The 17,105-nt window shown below is 61.7% G+C and overlaps 2 protein-coding genes across 14 annotated transcripts in view; one reads left to right on the top strand and one right to left on the bottom strand.

Moving 5' to 3' along the window:
• BRF1 (BRF1 general transcription factor IIIB subunit) overlaps positions 1–17,105 on the top strand; it is a 51,892-nt gene that overhangs the window by 24,777 nt on the left and 10,010 nt on the right. For 2 of the 12 annotated variants that reach the window (XM_086362689.1, XM_086362685.1), the window contains exons 4-11: positions 3,035–3,066; positions 5,640–5,712; positions 13,564–13,713; positions 14,424–14,591; positions 14,671–14,764; positions 15,540–15,666; positions 16,063–16,102; positions 16,190–16,282. In XM_086362689.1, the coding sequence (XP_086218815.1) occupies positions 3,035–3,066; positions 5,640–5,712; positions 13,564–13,713; positions 14,424–14,591; positions 14,671–14,764; positions 15,540–15,666; positions 16,063–16,102; positions 16,190–16,282 (777 nt within the window). Of the gene's footprint in view, positions 1–3,034; positions 3,067–3,779; positions 3,890–5,639; positions 5,713–6,400; positions 6,548–9,642; positions 10,017–10,597; positions 13,037–13,260; positions 13,380–13,563; positions 13,714–14,423; positions 14,592–14,670; positions 14,765–15,539; positions 15,667–16,062; positions 16,103–16,189; positions 16,283–17,105 lie in introns of those variants that run through there. The other 10 variants (XM_086362697.1, XM_086362686.1, XM_086362690.1 and 7 more) reach the window with 9 other exon arrangements.
• On the bottom strand, positions 6,625–9,238 carry BTBD6 (BTB domain containing 6). Of its 2 annotated transcripts, XM_086362699.1 has the most exons (5): positions 8,867–9,033; positions 8,730–8,789; positions 8,564–8,654; positions 8,303–8,421; positions 6,625–8,130 (listed from the first exon to the last, which is right to left on the bottom strand). In XM_086362699.1, the coding sequence occupies exons 1-5, from the start codon at positions 8,881–8,883 to the stop codon at positions 7,098–7,100; spliced, it is 1,320 nt and encodes a 439-aa protein (XP_086218825.1). In that variant the 5' UTR covers positions 8,884–9,033; the 3' UTR covers positions 6,625–7,097. The 2 variants fall into 2 exon arrangements, with proteins under 2 accessions (XP_086218825.1, XP_086218824.1); XM_086362698.1 differs by having other exon boundaries at positions 8,730–9,238.

Below are 17,105 nucleotides of genomic sequence, written 5' to 3' on the forward strand. Positions count from 1 at the left end.
TTCTCGCCCAGAAGGGCTGTCGTTTGCTCTGGCAGGCAGAGAGCCAGGGCCGCCTGTCTGGGCCTCACTGTGTGTCTCCGGGTGCTTGGTGCAGGACCTGGGCAGGACCCGCTGGAGCCATCGCGGGGGTCTCTGCCCGCTTTTGCCCCTGGGAGCTGACTGCTGCTGGCCGTGGCATGGAGCCTGTGCACCCTCGTGCCCATGCGGAGCAGGAGCTGACCAGGCTTGGGGGAGCTGTGTGCGTGGCGTTGGGCCCACTGCTTAACAGTTGGGCCCCTCAAGGCTGGCTGCCTTGGAATTCCTGGTGAGACTGTGTGAGCTCCAGGATGTGGCCTGGGCCTTGGCCTCCTGCCCTCGGGGCGACCGGAGCCGGAGCCGCCAGCAGGCCCTGGCCTTTCCAGGTTTCTAGGCTCGTGCCCTTGGGTGCCCTTGGGTGCGGCTCCTGGTTGCTTCCCTGTGCTTTCCAAGAGCTGCTTGCGCTTTATCTGGCTTTTAAGCCTGCTCTTCACAGCACGGCCACTCTCCTGTTTCATTGTGGCTGGAAGTGAAGTTGCCAAAGCAGACTGCTGCTTCCCACTCTCCCACTGCCAGCTGGTGTCTGGGCGCCGTTGGCCCTTGCTGCACTCTCCCGAATGACTTCTGGACTTCCTGTAGGGCCGGGCGTCACCGCCAGGTAGAACTGGTACGGCAGGATGCCAGGGTGCGGTGTCCGGCGGCCTCTGTCCTTGGCAGGGCGTGGCTGTGAGCTGCTGCTGTCAACAGAGCTGAGCGCTGGCTTGTGAGTGACTGCCCGCCGGTGCCAGCCGCCTGAGGTTGGGCTCACCGAGCAGGGAGCCCCGTGGTGGCAGAGGCGGGCAGAGGGGGCCGGGTGGGCACCGGACAGTCACCCTTTGATGGCGTTGCTGCTCAAGGGCCGCAAATGCCGTTTCGTTTTAACTTGATTAAAGGTTGAATCCCAATTTCCTTTTTAAAATACACACATTCCCCCCCCCATCATTTTATTATGAAAACTCAAACACACGGGAAGTTGAGACGGTTGATGATACAGTGGGAAGCCCCGACCCCACCTCGCACACACGCCGCGCGCACACCCCGCCTGCGCTCCCCTGCTTCCGCCCGCTGGTCTCGGCCTGTCTTCTTGGCATTTTTCAAAGTAAGGTGCAGACATCCGCCTGCTGTCCCCAAGCCCTTCAGCAGGCGGGTTATTACCTGACTAGATCCCAGTGTTTGTTTATGGTTCTTCTTTCCTTTTAAGGCAAAACTGGCATGAAATGAAATGCACAAGCCTTGGTCGTGCCCTCGGATGCGTTCTGATGAGCACTCGGGTCTGTGTGACCAGCTCCTCCTCCAGGGAGCAGGGCGGTGCCGGCAGCCCACCCCGAGGCACCCACGCTCCTGGAGCCCCATGGGTTCGTTTGGCTTGTTCTGGAATGCCCTGCCCGGGAAGCACGTGTGCGCCCGTCTCGAGTGTGTGACAGGTGGTCCCCGCTGCTCCCGTCTTTGCTCTCGTGCTTGAAGTCCTGTGACTTCAGCCTTCTTGGGGCATGTGCGTGGCCGGGCGTGGGCTCCACTGCTCGTTGTCCTGAGAGCTGGAAGGCCCTCCCACAGAGCCGCTGTCCCTGCCGTCGGTGTGGGGCCACTTTGAGCTCCTGTGGGGGCTCTTTGCTTCTCTTCGTGACATACCTGTTCAAAACTTTTTTTGCCCATTTTTGGGGCATTCACTTTATCTGTATCATTTCTAAAACAGACTTCATTTTAAGAGCAGCGTTGGGTCTATGAAGTTGTGCTGAGCGCCACGTTCCCCACCCCACGCAGAGCTTCCCTGTTACCCACTCGCACAGAGAGCTCTGTGTTTGGCGGACACACGTTGGTCGTTTCTGTTGGCCGATGTCCACAGCCGCCCTGAGGGCTCACTCTTGGTGGCCACACTCCTGGGCGTGACCAGTGAGAGAGGCCGTGTGTCCCCCATGGTGGAGGCATGCAGCCGCTCCCCTCCCCTGAGGACCCCGCTCCCCACCCGCCCACCGCCCAGCCCTTGGCGGCCGCGGGCGTCTGCTGTCCTTCCTTCGCTGTGATGTTGTTGGGGCCTGACAGCGCCTGGTCTCTTGGCTGAGTCCGCTGCTTCTGTGGCCACTGACTCCTGCTCGTGTGTTTACTGTGGCCGTCCTTTCGTTTCTTGTGATTTCACTTGTTTTGTTTTCAAAGTTCTCACCAGTGTTGGTCTGCACTGCAGTCTTACTTGTCTCGCTGCGCTCCCCGATGAAGGGCCTGTCTTCAGAGACTGAGGAACAAGGTGCCTTTTATTCAAGGACCTTGGCGGTCACGCTCAGAGCTTGCTGCCTGTTGGAATGAGGCTGTGGCTTCGGGGCTTCCGTCCCTCTTTCCCTCTGGACGCCCGCTCCGGGCTCTGGTTCAGCGTCACCAGATACTTTCTCAGTTACTTCTCAAAGCCTCAGTATGAACAACACTAAATTCACTTCATTCGACGAGCTGCTTTTCTCAGGGGCTCATGTCTTGTATATAGTTCTGTGTGTGTGGCTGGCTAGGTTTTGACTCACTTAGGGCATTTTCTGATTACTCCTTGCTCATGTACTGACAGTGAGGACTGGGCCTATGCCAGAGTCCCCACAGCTGTCCCCTGGGGACCAGGACCGTGGCAGTGCCTGCCGGCCACCCGGGGGTCCCGAGTGTGTGTGTGTCTGCCCCCCTGCCTGGTGCCCAGCAGGCGCTCGGTGGGTGCTCGCGGGGCACCGTCGCGAGTGTGGCCGTGCTCGTGGGGCAGGCAGGGCAGGGCCCGTGCAGATGCGGAGGCTGCCCGCACAGGCGGTTGTGCTCCGGGGGCCATGTTGTACCCCTCGCCTGCCCCAGCCCCGCCCCCGTCCTGGTGGAGACTCACTGCTGCCCGCAGCGTGGCTGCCCACTCTGGATCGCCGTCCCGTGTGGAGCCTGGATCTACAGCCAGGGTCTGCCTCCCGGGGACCGTGCGGCGGCCGGCGCCTGTGGGCCTGCTGGTTTCTCCTTGACTCCCACGCAGACATGCTCCTCGACCTCAGCGACCTGCTCCAGGTAGATGAACCCCCCCGCCCCAGCCCTGCTCAGGCCCCGCCCGCCCCGGCTGGGAGGGTCCACAGGCGAAGGACGCGGAGGGCCTGGGTCTCAGTTTGGAAACTGGCAAACGGAATGGGTAGGGGGTGGTGGCGTCCCAGGGGCTGGTTGTAGAACCACAGGAGAGGCCCAGGTGACCTCTGTCCAAGGCGAGGGACGTTCTTCAAAGAACAAAATGGACTCACGTGTACATTTAAACAGTGTAACAGCTTATGTTAATACTTGCAGTCTATTTAGAGAAACTTGCTTTCTGGGTTCCTCATTTCCAAATGACTGATGGTAACAGCAAGACCACCAACGGGGATACCCGTGTGGATGGGATGCTCATGGGGAGGGGCCACCTCCAGGTTGGGGCCACTGTGGTCTGCACGTGCCCTGGTTATGGCGCTGGGTGAGTTTGGGCTCGGTGGGTCTCGCCACTGAGGACTTGGAAAGAAACTAACTTTTCCTTACTATGTCAGGGAAAGCAGATATGACCGGTGTGAGGATGCACGCAAAGTGCCCAGGGATCCCCCCGCTCCCAAAGGAAGCTGGCCCAGGGCTGGGCCTTCAGCAGTCCCAGGGCAGGCAGGCAGGCCTGCACTGACCTCAGAGACTACCTGTATAAACGGCATTTCTCAGCAGCCCTGCTGAAACGTTCTGGGGTCACCCTGGAAAGAATCCCTGGAACCATGAAAATCCAGTTCTCCACTTACTGTGGTCAGGGCAAGTCCACGTGGCCAGGTTTCCTTCCTGGCGATGCCTCAGGACAGCACTCCGGAAGCACTTGGGCGCCACTTGGAAGGTAGAGGGAGGTATCCCGGTGCTTCCTGCTTCACACCTTGGGGAGCGGGACAGTCAGAGCTGGGGTGAGAGGTGACGGAGCAGAGCTCCCCTCCCCTGGGCTGGGTCAGGGCCAGCGGGACCCCGTGCGTGCAGGCTGCACCCACACAGTTCGCACACCTCAGGGGGAGGGTGGGCCTCGGGCCCTTTGTCCTGAGCGGAACCCAGCCTGAGCACCAGGAAGGTAGGAGGGACCTGGCAGCCGTGAGCCCGGCCCTTCCAGGGTGTGAGGCCGGGACAGGCTTAGCATGCTCGGGACGTGTCTGCACTTAACTGTGGGCATCGTGCGCACATGTCGAGGGAGGTCCTGCCCAGAGGGCTCCCACTGCCCAGGGCTGACCGCTCAGTGGATGTGCGGGAAGGCTCAGGACTCGGTCATCCACACTCTCATACATGCCCAGGCGAGCACCTCCCTGGCTGAGCTCACAGCTGACGGCCGCTGGCAGGAGCCGGGGGCAACTGCTGTGCCCTGAGGATCCTGAGAGGAGGTCCCTTTGTCCCTCCCCACCCCCTCATAGTGAGACGGACCTGGGGCCACCCACAGCCAGCTGCAGACTCAGAAGTTACACTCAAAGTGTCAGTGTCTTGACTTGTAAAGAATACTGATGGCAGTGAGCACCTCTGACAATAACCACACGTTTTACACGCGTGTCCTTTTAAAAACCTGATCTTCCGCTTGAAGGGTGCGCTGTTCAGGGCACCCTTTCCTACAGCACTCAGGCTTCATCTGCCTGGGTCGTGGGACCGGGTGCAGGGCTGTGACGGGCGGGCAGTGTCAGGGACGTGCTGCAGGGAGCGTGGGGACGGACACTGGCTGGTCAGCCCCGTCCCAGCCCGAGGGGAGGCGGCGGTCAGCAAGGCAGGGACCCGGCAGAGGGATGCACCAACACGCTGGAGTCCGGCCTGGGCAGGGTGCCCTCAGGAGGCCCCTCTGGGAGCCACAGCCCTTTGGGTGGGGTCAGACGAGGGCAGAGAGTAGCTGCCAGTGGGGTGAGCAGGGTGGTCTGGGCCCGACTGGTGCCCACAGGGACCCCGATCGCCTCTCCTAAGAGGGCTCAGTGCCCCACTCCAGGCGCCTGTGTGTGCTGTCCGCGGGCCCTGTGACGGGAGGCCCGCCAGGCCCTCATTCGGCCACCTCAGCACTGTGCCTGGCATCCTCCTGGGGGCTGGCCAAGGGGCCCACAGGCTAGACTTGATCGGGGGAGGGGGCCCTCTAGGGAGTCAGAGCGGAGGGTCAGAGCCAGCGCTCGGCGAGGCCCAGGTCCTGTAGGGGACTGGGGTGGACAGGTGGGAGACGGGGGGCTCTGTCCCCTCAAGCTGGGATGGTGAGACACCCGGCATGGGCCTGGGCAGGGCTTGGCCCTCGAGGGGTGAGCAGGCAGGGCACTCAGGTCTGCAGACCCACCGCCACGCCCTGTGGGGACGCGACAAGGATGCCCTGGGGAGTGGGTGGAGGGGTGGCCTGGGCCCCACTGTCCCGGCGCCTTGGGCTCTGGAGAATTCTGCTGAGTCAGCTGTCCTGCAGGCAGCTTTCCTTCTCAGCAAAGTCAGCTGCCACTGAGACCGTGAGTCTTAAAGAACCACCTGGACGAGGGGTGGGGGCGCCCCAGGCTGCCGTGGGGCCAGCAGGGCCGCTCGCTGCTGATGGAGGCGCACGCGCGCTCCCGCTGCCGCTGCCGAGGGCTGTCCTGAGCCGCATTTCTTTATGACAGGTGAACGTTTACGTGCTGGGCAAGACATTCCTCCTCCTGGCGAGAGAGCTCTGCATCAACGCGCCCGCCATAGGTACCGTGGGGCCCGTGGGGCGGGAGGGCGGTACACGGGATGAGGACCCGCAGGGGGGCCACTGGCGCCTGGAACCCGCCTCCCATGAAAGCAGAATGCCGCGGTCAGTCCCCGGCAGGTGCGAGTGGGACCCCTGTAACAAGGGCCTCGTGGACGGCAAGGCTCCCGCGGACCACCCTTTCCGTCAGGGTGGGCCTATACGGGAGCTTCACCACGGGGACCGCTTTTACCGTCGGCTGGAGGGACTGCTCCGTTGCCCACGGGTGTCTAGAAGCACATTTTCTTGTACTAAGGATGTAGCATGCAGAGCCCTGGGGGGTGGGCAGACGCTGTAGTTCTGCCTCCCTACCCCCCCCACCCCCCCAACCCCCACCCCCCCCACCCCCCCACCCGCCCAGGATGTCCCCTGGGGCCGGGGCGGAGATCCACTAGGTCGGGCATCCTCCTCTGACGGGGCTGTATGCTTGTGCTGAGGCACACGGCGCATCCCTCTGGGATCAAGCGGAGGTTTTCCAAGGACAAAGTAACTGGCCTGGAGTTTGTAGCACAGGAGCACAGAGGCAAGAGGCCCGAGGGGCCTGCCTGAGCCCACAGGCTGCCCGTGACCCTGAGGTGGCAGGTCTGCTCTTGGGGGCTGGAGCCCCGAGCCCTGCAGAGAACCAACCCCGCTTCCGCCCCCACATCAGAGCCAGACGGGATGACTTTGAGCGGCGAGTGACAGTTTGGAAGGCAGACACGACCTGATGCCTTTCTCCAGGGTAGTCTGGCTGCAGTCCAGAAAGCAAACCCTCCTGGGTGGAGGCCCAGCTGCCAGCAGAGGGCACACCCCGGGCAGGTGGGTCCGTGGGACTGCTTGCTGACCTGTTTGTGCCGTCAGGCCCGTGAGACCTGCAGTCATTCACGTGTGTGTGGTTCTTGTTTTGTTAAAACTTTATTATGAAAATCCACTTAAATAGGTGAACTACTGGAAGTGACTTTTCCCGTTTTGGATTTGAAGATAAGGTCTTAAGCTCAGAACCACTTAGAATAGAATCCAAGAGGACAAGAGAGAAGGCAGAGCCCTCACAGCAGGTGGGAGGCGACACTGAGGGGAACCTGGGGCCTGCCTTGCACCCCCAAACCCGCCCTCCACCTGAGATGCACACCCCACTGTACAGGAGGTGCCTGTGAGGCCGGCCCGACAGCCACGGCTCAGGGACCAAGGCTCTGGCTGGGGAGGGGGGCATCCGCGTCACACCCCAGGCTCTGGCTAACCACACACAGGAGACAGGCCGCAAGGGCAGCCCGGCCAGAGCAGAGTGCCCCCTGCCTCCCTGCACTCTCGGTCCCTTGCTGGCTGCAGAGACAGGGCTCACCCCTCACAGCGTGGCTGGCCCCCGGGCGCCTCAGGCGTAGAAGATGAGCTCGGGGATCTGCCCGCCCTGGACCCCGGTCCCATTGGTGCTGTCGGAGGAGCACTGGAACTGGAAGGTCACCTTGCCGCACTGTACCTCCGTCATGCCCTCCTGCCCAAAGTAGCTGAGCTCACTGCCATCCAGGACAGCGCTGGCCGTGTAGAACGTGTCCTGCTCCACCTGCACGGGGTGTTCAAACCAGACTGAGAAGGTGTTGCTAGAGCCGTCAGAGACAAACTTGGTCAGGTTCTGCGCTAGGACCACCCCCAGCCGCTTGAGTTCGATCTTCACGCTGTACTCGGCTTTCCCAGAGCTAGAGCCGTATAAGCCCAGCCCGGCGACAAAGACTCTCCTGTCCACGGCAAACTGGATGCTGTCGCAGCGCCCGCGGTAGCGCCACTGGTTGCTGCGGTAGGCAGAGGACTGGAAGCGGTGGCACCTCTGGGGCGCGAGGCCCTTCCTCTTGGTCAGGGGGAACTCGAGGAGGGGCTTGTTGGCCGCTGTGTACCACAGGAAGATGTTGTGGGTCTCTTCCAGTGTCAGGATGTCTGACTGGGCGGCGCCATTAGCAAACTCCTCCAGGGTCATGGTCGGAATCCGGACCAGGTAGAGGGCGGGCCCCAGCACGTGCCTCTTGTTGCGAGGGGTGGCGGGCAGGCCCTGCCTCTTGCACTCGGCCTCCGCCCAGCTCAGGACCGCTTCGAAAACCACGGCCTCCTTGGTGTTGAGGGCCTCCCGTGTGACGATGATCTCCAGCGTCTGCCAGTCAATCTCACAGAAGCCTTCGGACCTCAGGGCCATCTCAGCCTGCGCGTCGATGACCTCCCAGCAGCGCTGGGTCAGCTCGGGCTCCTCAAACAGTCGGCTCTGCGATAGCAGGACACAGGCATTTTTGGCTTCCAGACTCGTCTCCAGAAAGTTGACACAGGCTTTTGCTAAGGCGGGGACAATGTACTTCTTGGCAGCGTAGAGGGTAGCCAGCACCGTGTCAGCTTCCAGGTCAATCTCGTCACTGTACATGTACCTAGGCAGGATGGGGGCAGAGTCATGGGCAGCACCAGGCACTCTGGGCACCAAGGGCCCAGCAGAGGAGCCCATCTGTCCTTGTGGACTTTCAGGAAGCTCCAGGCAGCTGGCTGGAAGAACCAGACAGCAAGGAACCGCCCCATCCTCCCACCCTCATGCGGTAGACTTACTTCAACAAGATGAGAAAAGCTGCAGGTTCCACGTCGGGGATGTGGATTTCTGACTTGACTTCTGCCAGGTCGCCGTAAAACATGGCATAGAAGACAGAGCTACCCACGGCCAAGACATACTGTGGACGAGAGAGGCAGAGCGCGGCCCTGAGCCCTGGGCCCTCCCTGCCCCCAGCGGCTGCCACACCCAGAAGACGACCGTCCATCCTCCGGAGGCGGCCGGTCGCCTTTGGGAGCGCACAGGGCCGAACCTCTACCAACCTTGTGGGCAGGCACCCTCCGGGCCGCGCCCGGGGGCCCCACGACGAAGTGCACGTCGGCCATGAGCTCGTTGTTGAACATCAGCGCGTTCCTGCAAAGGGCAGAGGCACAGGACACTCGGGCTCAGGCCGCGCGGGCGGGGCGGGGCGGGTGGGCCCGGGCTCACCTCTCGCGCAAGGTCGGGTGGAAGGACTGCCAGTTGGGGCTCTCCGGGTTGTTGTTGTCGGGCGGCGGCGGCGCGGGCGCGGGCGGCGGCGGCGCGGGCAGCGGGGCGCTGGGCCGGCCCTTCCTGCCCGCGGCGGCGGCGGCGGCGGCGGCATTGCTGTTGGCGATGTCTGTGGCGGTGGCGGCGGCCGCGGCTGCGGCGCTGGCGGGCGCGTAGAGCTCCGCGGCCATCTTCGCGGGCAGGGCGGCCTCCGCACGCGGGAGCGGCGCGCCGTGAGCCCTCGCGCCGCGCCGGGGCCTCGGGGGCGGCTCTGCGAGCACCAGGAGCGCGGTGAGGCACTGCGCCACTCGGCCGTGCAGGCAGGCCAGGGGCAGCAGCATGGGGCCGCGGCGGCCGCGCGCGCGGGGTCCCGGCCTGCCCGGGGCGGCGGGACCTGCTCCCTCGGGCCGCCCCGCCCGCGGGCCGGAGCCTTCAGCCCGCACCGCCGCGGCCACCGCGCGTCACGTCGCGCCACGGCCCCGCCCCGCGCAGCCGACGTGCCTGCGGCCCCGCCCCTCCCCGCCCCGCGCGGCCGACGTGCCCCTGGCCCCGCCCCGCGCGGGCACTTGCTAGAACCCGGCCTTGCGGTCGGGCTTGGAGATGAGGGCGCGGGCAGGGGCGCCGCTGGTCTGAGCGCGGCCAGTCTCTGCGCAAGACCCAGGAGTGGGGGCCGTGCCCCTATCAGGCCCGCCGCGCGCACAGCCTCGGCGCCTGTGCCGTCCGCTGGACCGCTGGGCGGTCCTGGGCAGGGGCAGGTGCGGGAGGGTCGAGAGGGGCCCCGCGACGACCCCACGGGCCGCCGTCCTGACCGTGCAGTGAGGCGCTGCCTCGCGGGGGGCCTCCAGCCCCTGGTGGTCGGTGATGTGGTGCAGCCCGTCAGCTGCGCTGGGTTCTCTCTGGGCCTCTGCAGAAAAGTCTCTCCGGCTGCTTGGTCCGTTTCTGAATCGGGTGGTTTTGTCATTCCTTAGACTTGCCCGTTCTCTGCCTGTTCTGGAGATATGCGGGCTTGTTGTTGTTCTTTACTTGCTCAGTCGTGTCCTACTCGTTGCGACCCCACGGACTGCAGCGCCCCAGGCTCTTCTGTCATGGGATTCTCCAGGAAAGAGCCCTGGAGCGGGTTGACATACCTTCCTCAAGGGGATCTTCCCGACCCAGAGATCGAACCCACGTCTCCTGCATTGCAGACGGACTCTTTGACCTCAGAGCCACAAGAGAAGTCCGTGATTTGCAGATACGTTCTCTCGTTTTGTACGTTGCATTTTTCACTCTGTTAACGGTTTCCGTTGCTTCACGGAGGGTCTTAGGTTTGTCCCAGTCCTGTTTCTGTCTGTTTTCTCTTTTGCTGTCATGGTCAGGAAGTCGTCTGCATTCCAACATCATGCTCGTCCTCTCTTTTCTTCCAGGAGACTGACGGTTTCATGTCCTACGGTTAGATCTTTAATCCGTTTGGAGCTGATACTTGTATGTGATGTGTGAGGTGGAGGTCCACCTTTTTTCTGTTGTTTATGGGTATCTGATTTTCCCAGCACCATTCGTTGAAGACATGACCCTGCCCCCATTGTGCAGTCTTGACATCCTCATCAGAGGCTCTGTGGCACTGCTCCTGTGTATCTGTCTTTGTACCAGCACCATACTGTTTTCCGTTTTATCTTCTGAAATTCTTTCCTGGTGAAGGTAACATTTGTTTTTTCATTACTTTATTACTGCTTTTTACCTATATTTTTTATTTAGAAGAAGTATTTCCGTTTCCCATTTTTTAGTCCTCTTTGCAGCATTTATATGGTCTGTTGTCATTGCTGTTTTTCCACACCAGTTGGCAGAAGGGAGCTTAGTTTCCCAACCAGGGATTGAACCCTGCATCCCCCTGAGTTGGAAGTACGTAGTCTTAACAACTGGACCACCAAGGAAGTCTCTGGGGGGTTTTAAATTAACTTTCTTTTAAGTTTAATACTGTTAAGGAACAAAGTATCATTAATTTACAGTATTGTGTGACTCGCGTATACAGCTGCATGAGTCAGTTTTATATATGTATATACCCACTCCAGTACTCTTGTCTGGCAAATCCCACGGACGGAGGAGCCTGTTAGGCTGCAGTACATGGGGTCGCTAGGAGTCGGACACGACTGAGCGACTTCACTTTCACGCATTGGAGAAGGAAATGGCAACCCACTCCAGTGTTCTTGCCTGGAGAATCCCAGGGATGGCAGAGCCTAGTAGGCTGCCATCTATGGGGTCGCACAGAGTCGGACACAACTGAAGCGACTTAGCAGCAGCAGCAGCAGGGAGTTTCTTTACTACACGGTCAGTTTTTAAAACTTTTCTGCAGACTTTGGGAAAGGATGAGCGCTCTTCATCGGCGTTGACTTTAGGAGTCAGCTGTTGCGCTGAACCCGTGGTGGCCCCGGTTTCCCGTTGGGTGTTTCCCCCACTAGCCATGCTGTGGAATCTGAGAGACGTGCGTTAAAAATCCTACATCACTGTGGTTATGTTACAGTCTTACATCAAGTGTGGAAATGTCTGTTTCTAGCAGTTTTTGCTTTATTTAGTACTTTCTGAGTCCGTGTGTCTTACAGGTGTGTGACTGTCCTGTGTCCTTTAAGATGTTGGGTCCTTTCCCTCATAACACCCTCGCCCTGGCCCGCGCACCTCCCTTGCCTTGGGTCCTGTGTTGCTGTGCCCTTCACAGCTGCCCTTCTCCTCCTGGTGACCCTGCTTCAGGGGCCCAGAATGGCCTTTTGATCTTGACCTTTTGCATTACTTGTAGCTGCCTCTTATGAACACTGCATTCTGGATTTAGCGTTTTTGTCCAAGCCCACTAGGGAATTTCTGGAGTAGGAAATGGCAACCCACTCCAGTATTATTGCTTGGAAAATCCCATGGACAGAGGAGCCTGGTGGACTACAGTCCATTGGGCCACAGAAAGCCGGACACGACCGAGCGTCTGAGCACTAGGGAATTTAGCTTCTGTCATGTGATCTATACTTGAGGCTTCTCATTTTCTCCCAGCTTTTCTTCTTTTCCCTACATTAAATGCCCCAGCCACTTCACACCTACCCCAGGCTGCTGGCATATTTGTCTTGAATTTTCCCAGTACTTTTAGGCTTACGGTTTTCTATTTTAGGAATAATCAGTGTCAAAGTTGTACTCAAATCAAGATAAGATCTTTTAATATGCATGTAATTTAATCCTCAGTTCTGATATGTTTTCTCTTATTAAAAAATATTTACAAATGTTAGTAGTTATACTTCTAAGATATATGTTTTTTTCCCATAATCAAATCACCCCCAAAACTCCAAACCAACATACCCACAGTGGAAGTGGGTGAAGCTCCAGACTGCCTAGACCCCGTGACTCTGCCATGCTGCTTGCACAGTGTCTTTTGAAGGGGTTAAGTGGTCGTAGCTGCCTGCTGTCAGCCTAAACCAGCCAGCTCTCTCATCAGCAAAGGAAGTGTACTTGGGAGTGGCAGAGGACAAGCTGTGGCCAGCTGGCCGTGGGTGGGTCCTACAGGCAGTGGAGGGGAACCTCACTGGGCAGACAGGAGGAGGAGGTTGGGCGCTTTGAGGGTCTGTTGAGGACGGCGAGGGCCGGGGGGCGGCTGCTTCCCCTTGGCCGGGCTCCCTTCCTCGTCGCAGGGACAGCGCCTCCCTGCCCCGGGTGTACAGCAAGCATGGGGGAGGCCTGTGCGGAAGAGCGCCCCTGCGGGGCTCCGCCTTGTCCCCTGCGGCTCCCCTGCTTGTTTGCTCGCTCTGCTGCGCTGCTGGCTGCACTGTTGGCTGTCGGGATCGGCTGGAGGTGCCGCTCCTGCCAGTCTTGCCGTCAGAGCAGAGAGGGCCTGCCTGGATCCCGTGGGCCTTACGGGACCCGGGCTGCTTCCAGGCGGCCAGTCTGCGTCCTCAGAAGCCTTCCCCGGTCCTTTCCGCGAGCCACGGCTGACGGTGGAAGAGCTGCCTGTAGGGTCTCGGGGCCAGAGCCGCCCCCAGGGCCCTCACAGACGCAGCCGAGCCCAGGAGGACGGTGCTGGGTACTGGTCAGGGCCGGGGTCTCTGCCGCCGCTGCTTGCGCTGCTGTCGGACACGTGAGGGGAGCCGGTCAGCCCCTTCTCTGCTGGGCCTCCCTCCTGGAGCCTGCTCCTCAGGCCTCCACCATGCCCCGAGAAGCACAGCCTTGCTTGATGATTGTGTCCAAAGGAGGTCTCAGCCCAGGACTCGGTCACAGAACCCCGGATGGTTTCCTCATTATCTGTGGCAGGCCTGACAGCTAGCCAGGTTTGTTGCTCAGCTGGTTCTGTTCGCTCTGTGACGCTTGGAGCCCAGAGCGGCGCGGGGAAGGTGCTGGTAAGCACAGAGAGGGCGCGCGTACGGTGGCTCCCATCCCGCCCAGCCAGGCTGGCCTCCCTTAGCAAGAGGGAGACATTCACTGAAGAGGTGCACACACACTCTTAAAGACGAGAAGGCAGAAGGCCTAAGCTGCTGCTCCACAAGAGCAAATGCAGAAAATGAATGTGTAAGAATTTGCTCAGCCTCCCTGGAAATCCGCAGAATGCCCACAAAGCAGCCCACGGGCCTTGAGCAGCGAGCACGCAGGCCTGGCCCCACCTCACGTGGCAGGGTACGCCCGTCCTGCCCACCAGCTGCAGTGTCCTCAGCTGCTCCTGAGGCTGCCTGTCCCGGGGGCTCATGTCAGGGAAAAGGGGCCCCGGGAGCTTGTGCGGCAGACGGGCGAGAGAGGCCCCATCTGGGGGGCAGAGGGGCGCGTCTCCCCAGGGCCACGCTGAGGTGCGTGTCTTCCGCAGACCCCTGCCTGTACATCCCACGCTTTGCCCATCTGCTGGAGTTCGGCGAAAAGAACCATGAGGTGTCCATGACGGCCCTGAGGCTGCTGCAGAGGATGAAGAGGGACTGGATGCACACGGGCCGCCGCCCCTCGGGGCTCTGCGGGGCAGGTATCGGCGTGCGGGGTGGGGATGGGCGTGCGGGGTTGGGCTGGCTGGGCCCCACGGCTGTGTGCGAGTGTGGTCTGTGCTCACCCTTCAGCGGGCTGGGCTGCTGCAGGTGGATTCTCCCCAGAGCTGCCTCGCAGCTACCCCTGCCTGGTCCTAACCCAGCCCTCAAGGGCTCTGTCTGCTCCCTGTTGGCCTCCTCGGCCTTGGGGAGCGGGCAGGACCCTCAAGCCAAGGGGACTCCAGGCTTCCCAGCCTTGACCCGAGGCCTGACTGGAGGCGCAGCCGTGCTGAGTTGTTGCTGCAGCGCCCCGCTCCCTTCCGGGCGCTCCCTGTTCCCCTCAGGACTGTGGTCTGGGCTCCCCTCTGGTTGGCAGGTGCCCACAGACGACCCTCCTGCTGTTCCCGACACCCTGGGACCTGGAGCCACCCACCGGCCCTCACTCTCCCTCCCAGCCCCACAGGGTCAGTGTTGCTCAGGGGCATGTCCGGTTCCGAGCCTGCAGCCCAGAGCCAGGTCTTTCCTCGGGGGAGCCGGTTGTGGTCACCATGTGCAGCACACCGGCGCCCACTCTGTCTCTCCTCGAGGTTCCCATGCAAGTCAGCTCAGCGCACACGTTTGCTTTGAGAGGTTACACAAAATCTTCAAAGTGTATTTTAATTGTTACGTTTAAGAAAGGAGACTGTGATGCAGCATCTTCTGTGTTTTTAAGACTGTTGTGTAGTCGCCTGCAGCGCATCGAGCCCTCCTGGGCGTTCTCACAGGCACGGGCCTGCAGCACCTCCCGCAGGAGGAGAGCAAGTTGGTGCCACCCCGGCTCCCGGAGCCCCCATAGTGGGGACTGCCCAGGGACGCTCCTGGTGTCGGCGGAGCCCCCGCGGTGGGTCACGGCCGTCTGCCCAGGGACGCTCCTGGGGTCACTGGGTTGTCCCCTTTCTGAATTCCGTGTTTCTCCCCAGCGCTTCTGGTTGCAGCCAGAATGCATGATTTCCGGAGAACCGTCAAGGAGGTCATCAGCGTGGTCAAGGTGTGCGAGTCCACTCTGCGCAAGAGGTGGGTGGTTCTGGGCCCACCTGGGGTCCTGGCAGCCCCCTCGGCAGCGTCTCTGTCCACGTGGCAGCCCCTTTCTTCCACCTGGGGTTGAGGGGGCCAGTGGCTTGTGAGGTCGCCGACTCACAGGTCAGGAATTGGTGCTGAGAGCGGCCGTGCCCGTCTCCTGGCCAGCGCAGCCAGCGTGACCTGCAGAGGCGGCCGCTGTCCCTTCCTGGAGCAGCCAGGGAGCTGCTTCTTGGGCAGTGAGTTCCCAGGGTCATTGCGGCTGCTCCGGCCGGAGCGCCACTCAGCCTGGGGTGAGCGAGTCGCTGGCACGCTCATCACTGCAGCCCGCTCGCCCCGAGTTGGGAGCCCCGATGGCTGTGCTTCAGCTGAGACGGTGTTCTACGGCCGCTTTCAAAGCAGAGGGAGTTCTGTTTGCTTATTTGACCTCTAGTTCTCTTTATAGATTCTCCTATTAAACACTTGGACGTGGGAAACGGGCAAGAATTGATCATGGTTGGACTCACTGCCACGCAGGAGCCCTGTGTGCAGTGACGGCCTGGGACTGGGGGCCTCCTTCCCGGGGTCTCCCTGGGGGCCCTGCCCTTGGCTCCCAGGGAAGCCAGCCTTCACAGTCAGCAGGACCGAGAGGCTGCTGGGCCCCGTCTGCACAGCTGCGTGTGTGCAGGCGCCGGGCTGGGGGCCCATGACCCCCGAGGGGTGTTTCATTAACTGGGTGCTGGTTAATACGCTGCTCGGGGGTGCCAGATTCCCTTTCTTCCCTGTGCTTCAGGCTCACGGAGTTTGAAGACACGCCCACCAGTCAGCTGACCGTGGACGAGTTTATGAAGATTGACTTGGAGGAGGAGTGTGACCCCCCGTCCTACACAGCTGGGCAGAGGAAGCTGCGGCTGAAGCAGGTGGGCCCTGCGCACGGCCTCTGTCCTCGCCGCTCCGCTCTTCCTTTGAGACAGTGGCTTCGTTACGAAGACTGACGAGGGCGTGCGTCCGTGCAGAGCCCCGGGAGAGGCGGATGGGGCGCTGAAACCAGTCGAGGGGTGGTGGCGGGGTGGGCTGCACCGGGCACAACCCCTCCTGGGCCCCAGGTCCGCTCATCTGTACATGGGGTCTCCCCAGGCCACCCAGGTGCTCCAGCACCGGTTCTCAGGAAGCTTCCTTCCTGCAGGGCCCAGCGTGTGTCTGGCCTGAAGCTGCATCCCTCCTGTCGGGGTGGGGCCTTGCCCGGGGCCGAGAGGCCTGCGGTGCCTGCGGCCTGGTCTAACCCGTCACTAAACGCTCGTGCCCTTCCTTTCCAGCTTGAACAAGTCCTGTCGAAACAGCTGGAGGCCGTGGAAGGTAACCGCCCGTCTCCCTGAACAGAGGCTGCAGGGCCTTACAGGACGGAGTTCATGATCACTTTTTGCTTTTAACTTATTGCTTCAGGTGAAATAACCACCTACCAGGATGCCATTGAGATTGAGCTAGAAAACAGTCGGCCCAAGGCCAAGGGAGCGCTCGCCAGCCTGACGAAAGATGGTGAGTCCCGCCGTGTCTGCAGCTGCCCCTCAGTCTGCCTGCGCCTGGCCCCTCCCACTGCCAGCCTCCCCCCAGCCCGGGGTCACGCTGGCCTGGGTGCCCTGCAGCCAGCCTCAGTGCCCCCAGGACGCCTGGGCCACCCTGTCCGCGGCATGAACACTGCGCGCCTCGTGCCGCTTCCGACGGTGCTGTCTCTGGCGGTTTCCTGTGCTGTCTGCTCGTGTCTGCTGTGCCTTGTCCTCGTTTTCCGGGCTTGTTACTGATTTCCCACTGAGGCAGCTCTTGCGCTCATTCGTGCACCCTGCAACCTCTCTGCTCTGTGCCGGCGACTGCCGCCCTCGGTTCTGACCTCTGCAGCGTCTCCCCCTGAGGTTGCCAGCCTGCCACTTTCCTCCAGCGGTGGGGGTGGGCCCCATACTCGTGCCGCCTGGTGCCGGGGTGCTTTGCTGGCGCTGTCCCTCCTTGGCACCACCGTGTTGTGGCCACAGGTCCGTTGGTTGGAGATGCCTGCGGTGCTTGGGGAACAGGCCCCCTGGGCTCCATCCACCAGGGCTGGGCTCCGTGTCCTATGGGGTGTCCCCCCGTCCACGCTGTCAGCTGTGTGACCCTCCCACAGGCAGAGGTGGTCTCGGCCGAGGCCAGCTGGTTTTCGGTGCTGGGCGCCCCCATGGGCCTGCGTGCACGCCTGGTGGTCTCTGCCCTGGCACCCTGCCTCCCCGCCCCCAGCCCGTGTCCCCCTCTGGACACAGTGGGGCTCTGCTCTCCGGCCCAGCCTGGACCTCTCTCCCCATGAGGGCCCCGCTCCCCTGTGTCTGCTCACGCG

Source organism: Bos grunniens, chromosome 21 (genome assembly GCF_055505025.1).
Source record: "Bos grunniens cultivar Pamir isolate PY7600 chromosome 21, Bosgru_T2T1.0, whole genome shotgun sequence".
Lineage (NCBI taxonomy): Eukaryota > Metazoa > Chordata > Mammalia > Artiodactyla > Bovidae > Bos > Bos grunniens.

Coding starts and splice junctions, on each gene's coding strand:
- BTBD6 (XM_086362698.1), bottom strand. CDS start 9,109: ATGCTGCTGCCCCTGGCCTGCCTGCACGGCCGAGTGGCGCAGTGCCTC. Junction 8,422..8,563: donor GGAGGGTGCCTGCCCACAAG/GTTGGTAGAGGT, acceptor TCTCGTCCACAG/TATGTCTTGGCCGTGGGTAG. Junction 8,131..8,302: donor GCTTTTCTCATCTTGTTGAA/GTAAGTCTACCG, acceptor CATCCTGCCTAG/GTACATGTACAGTGACGAGA.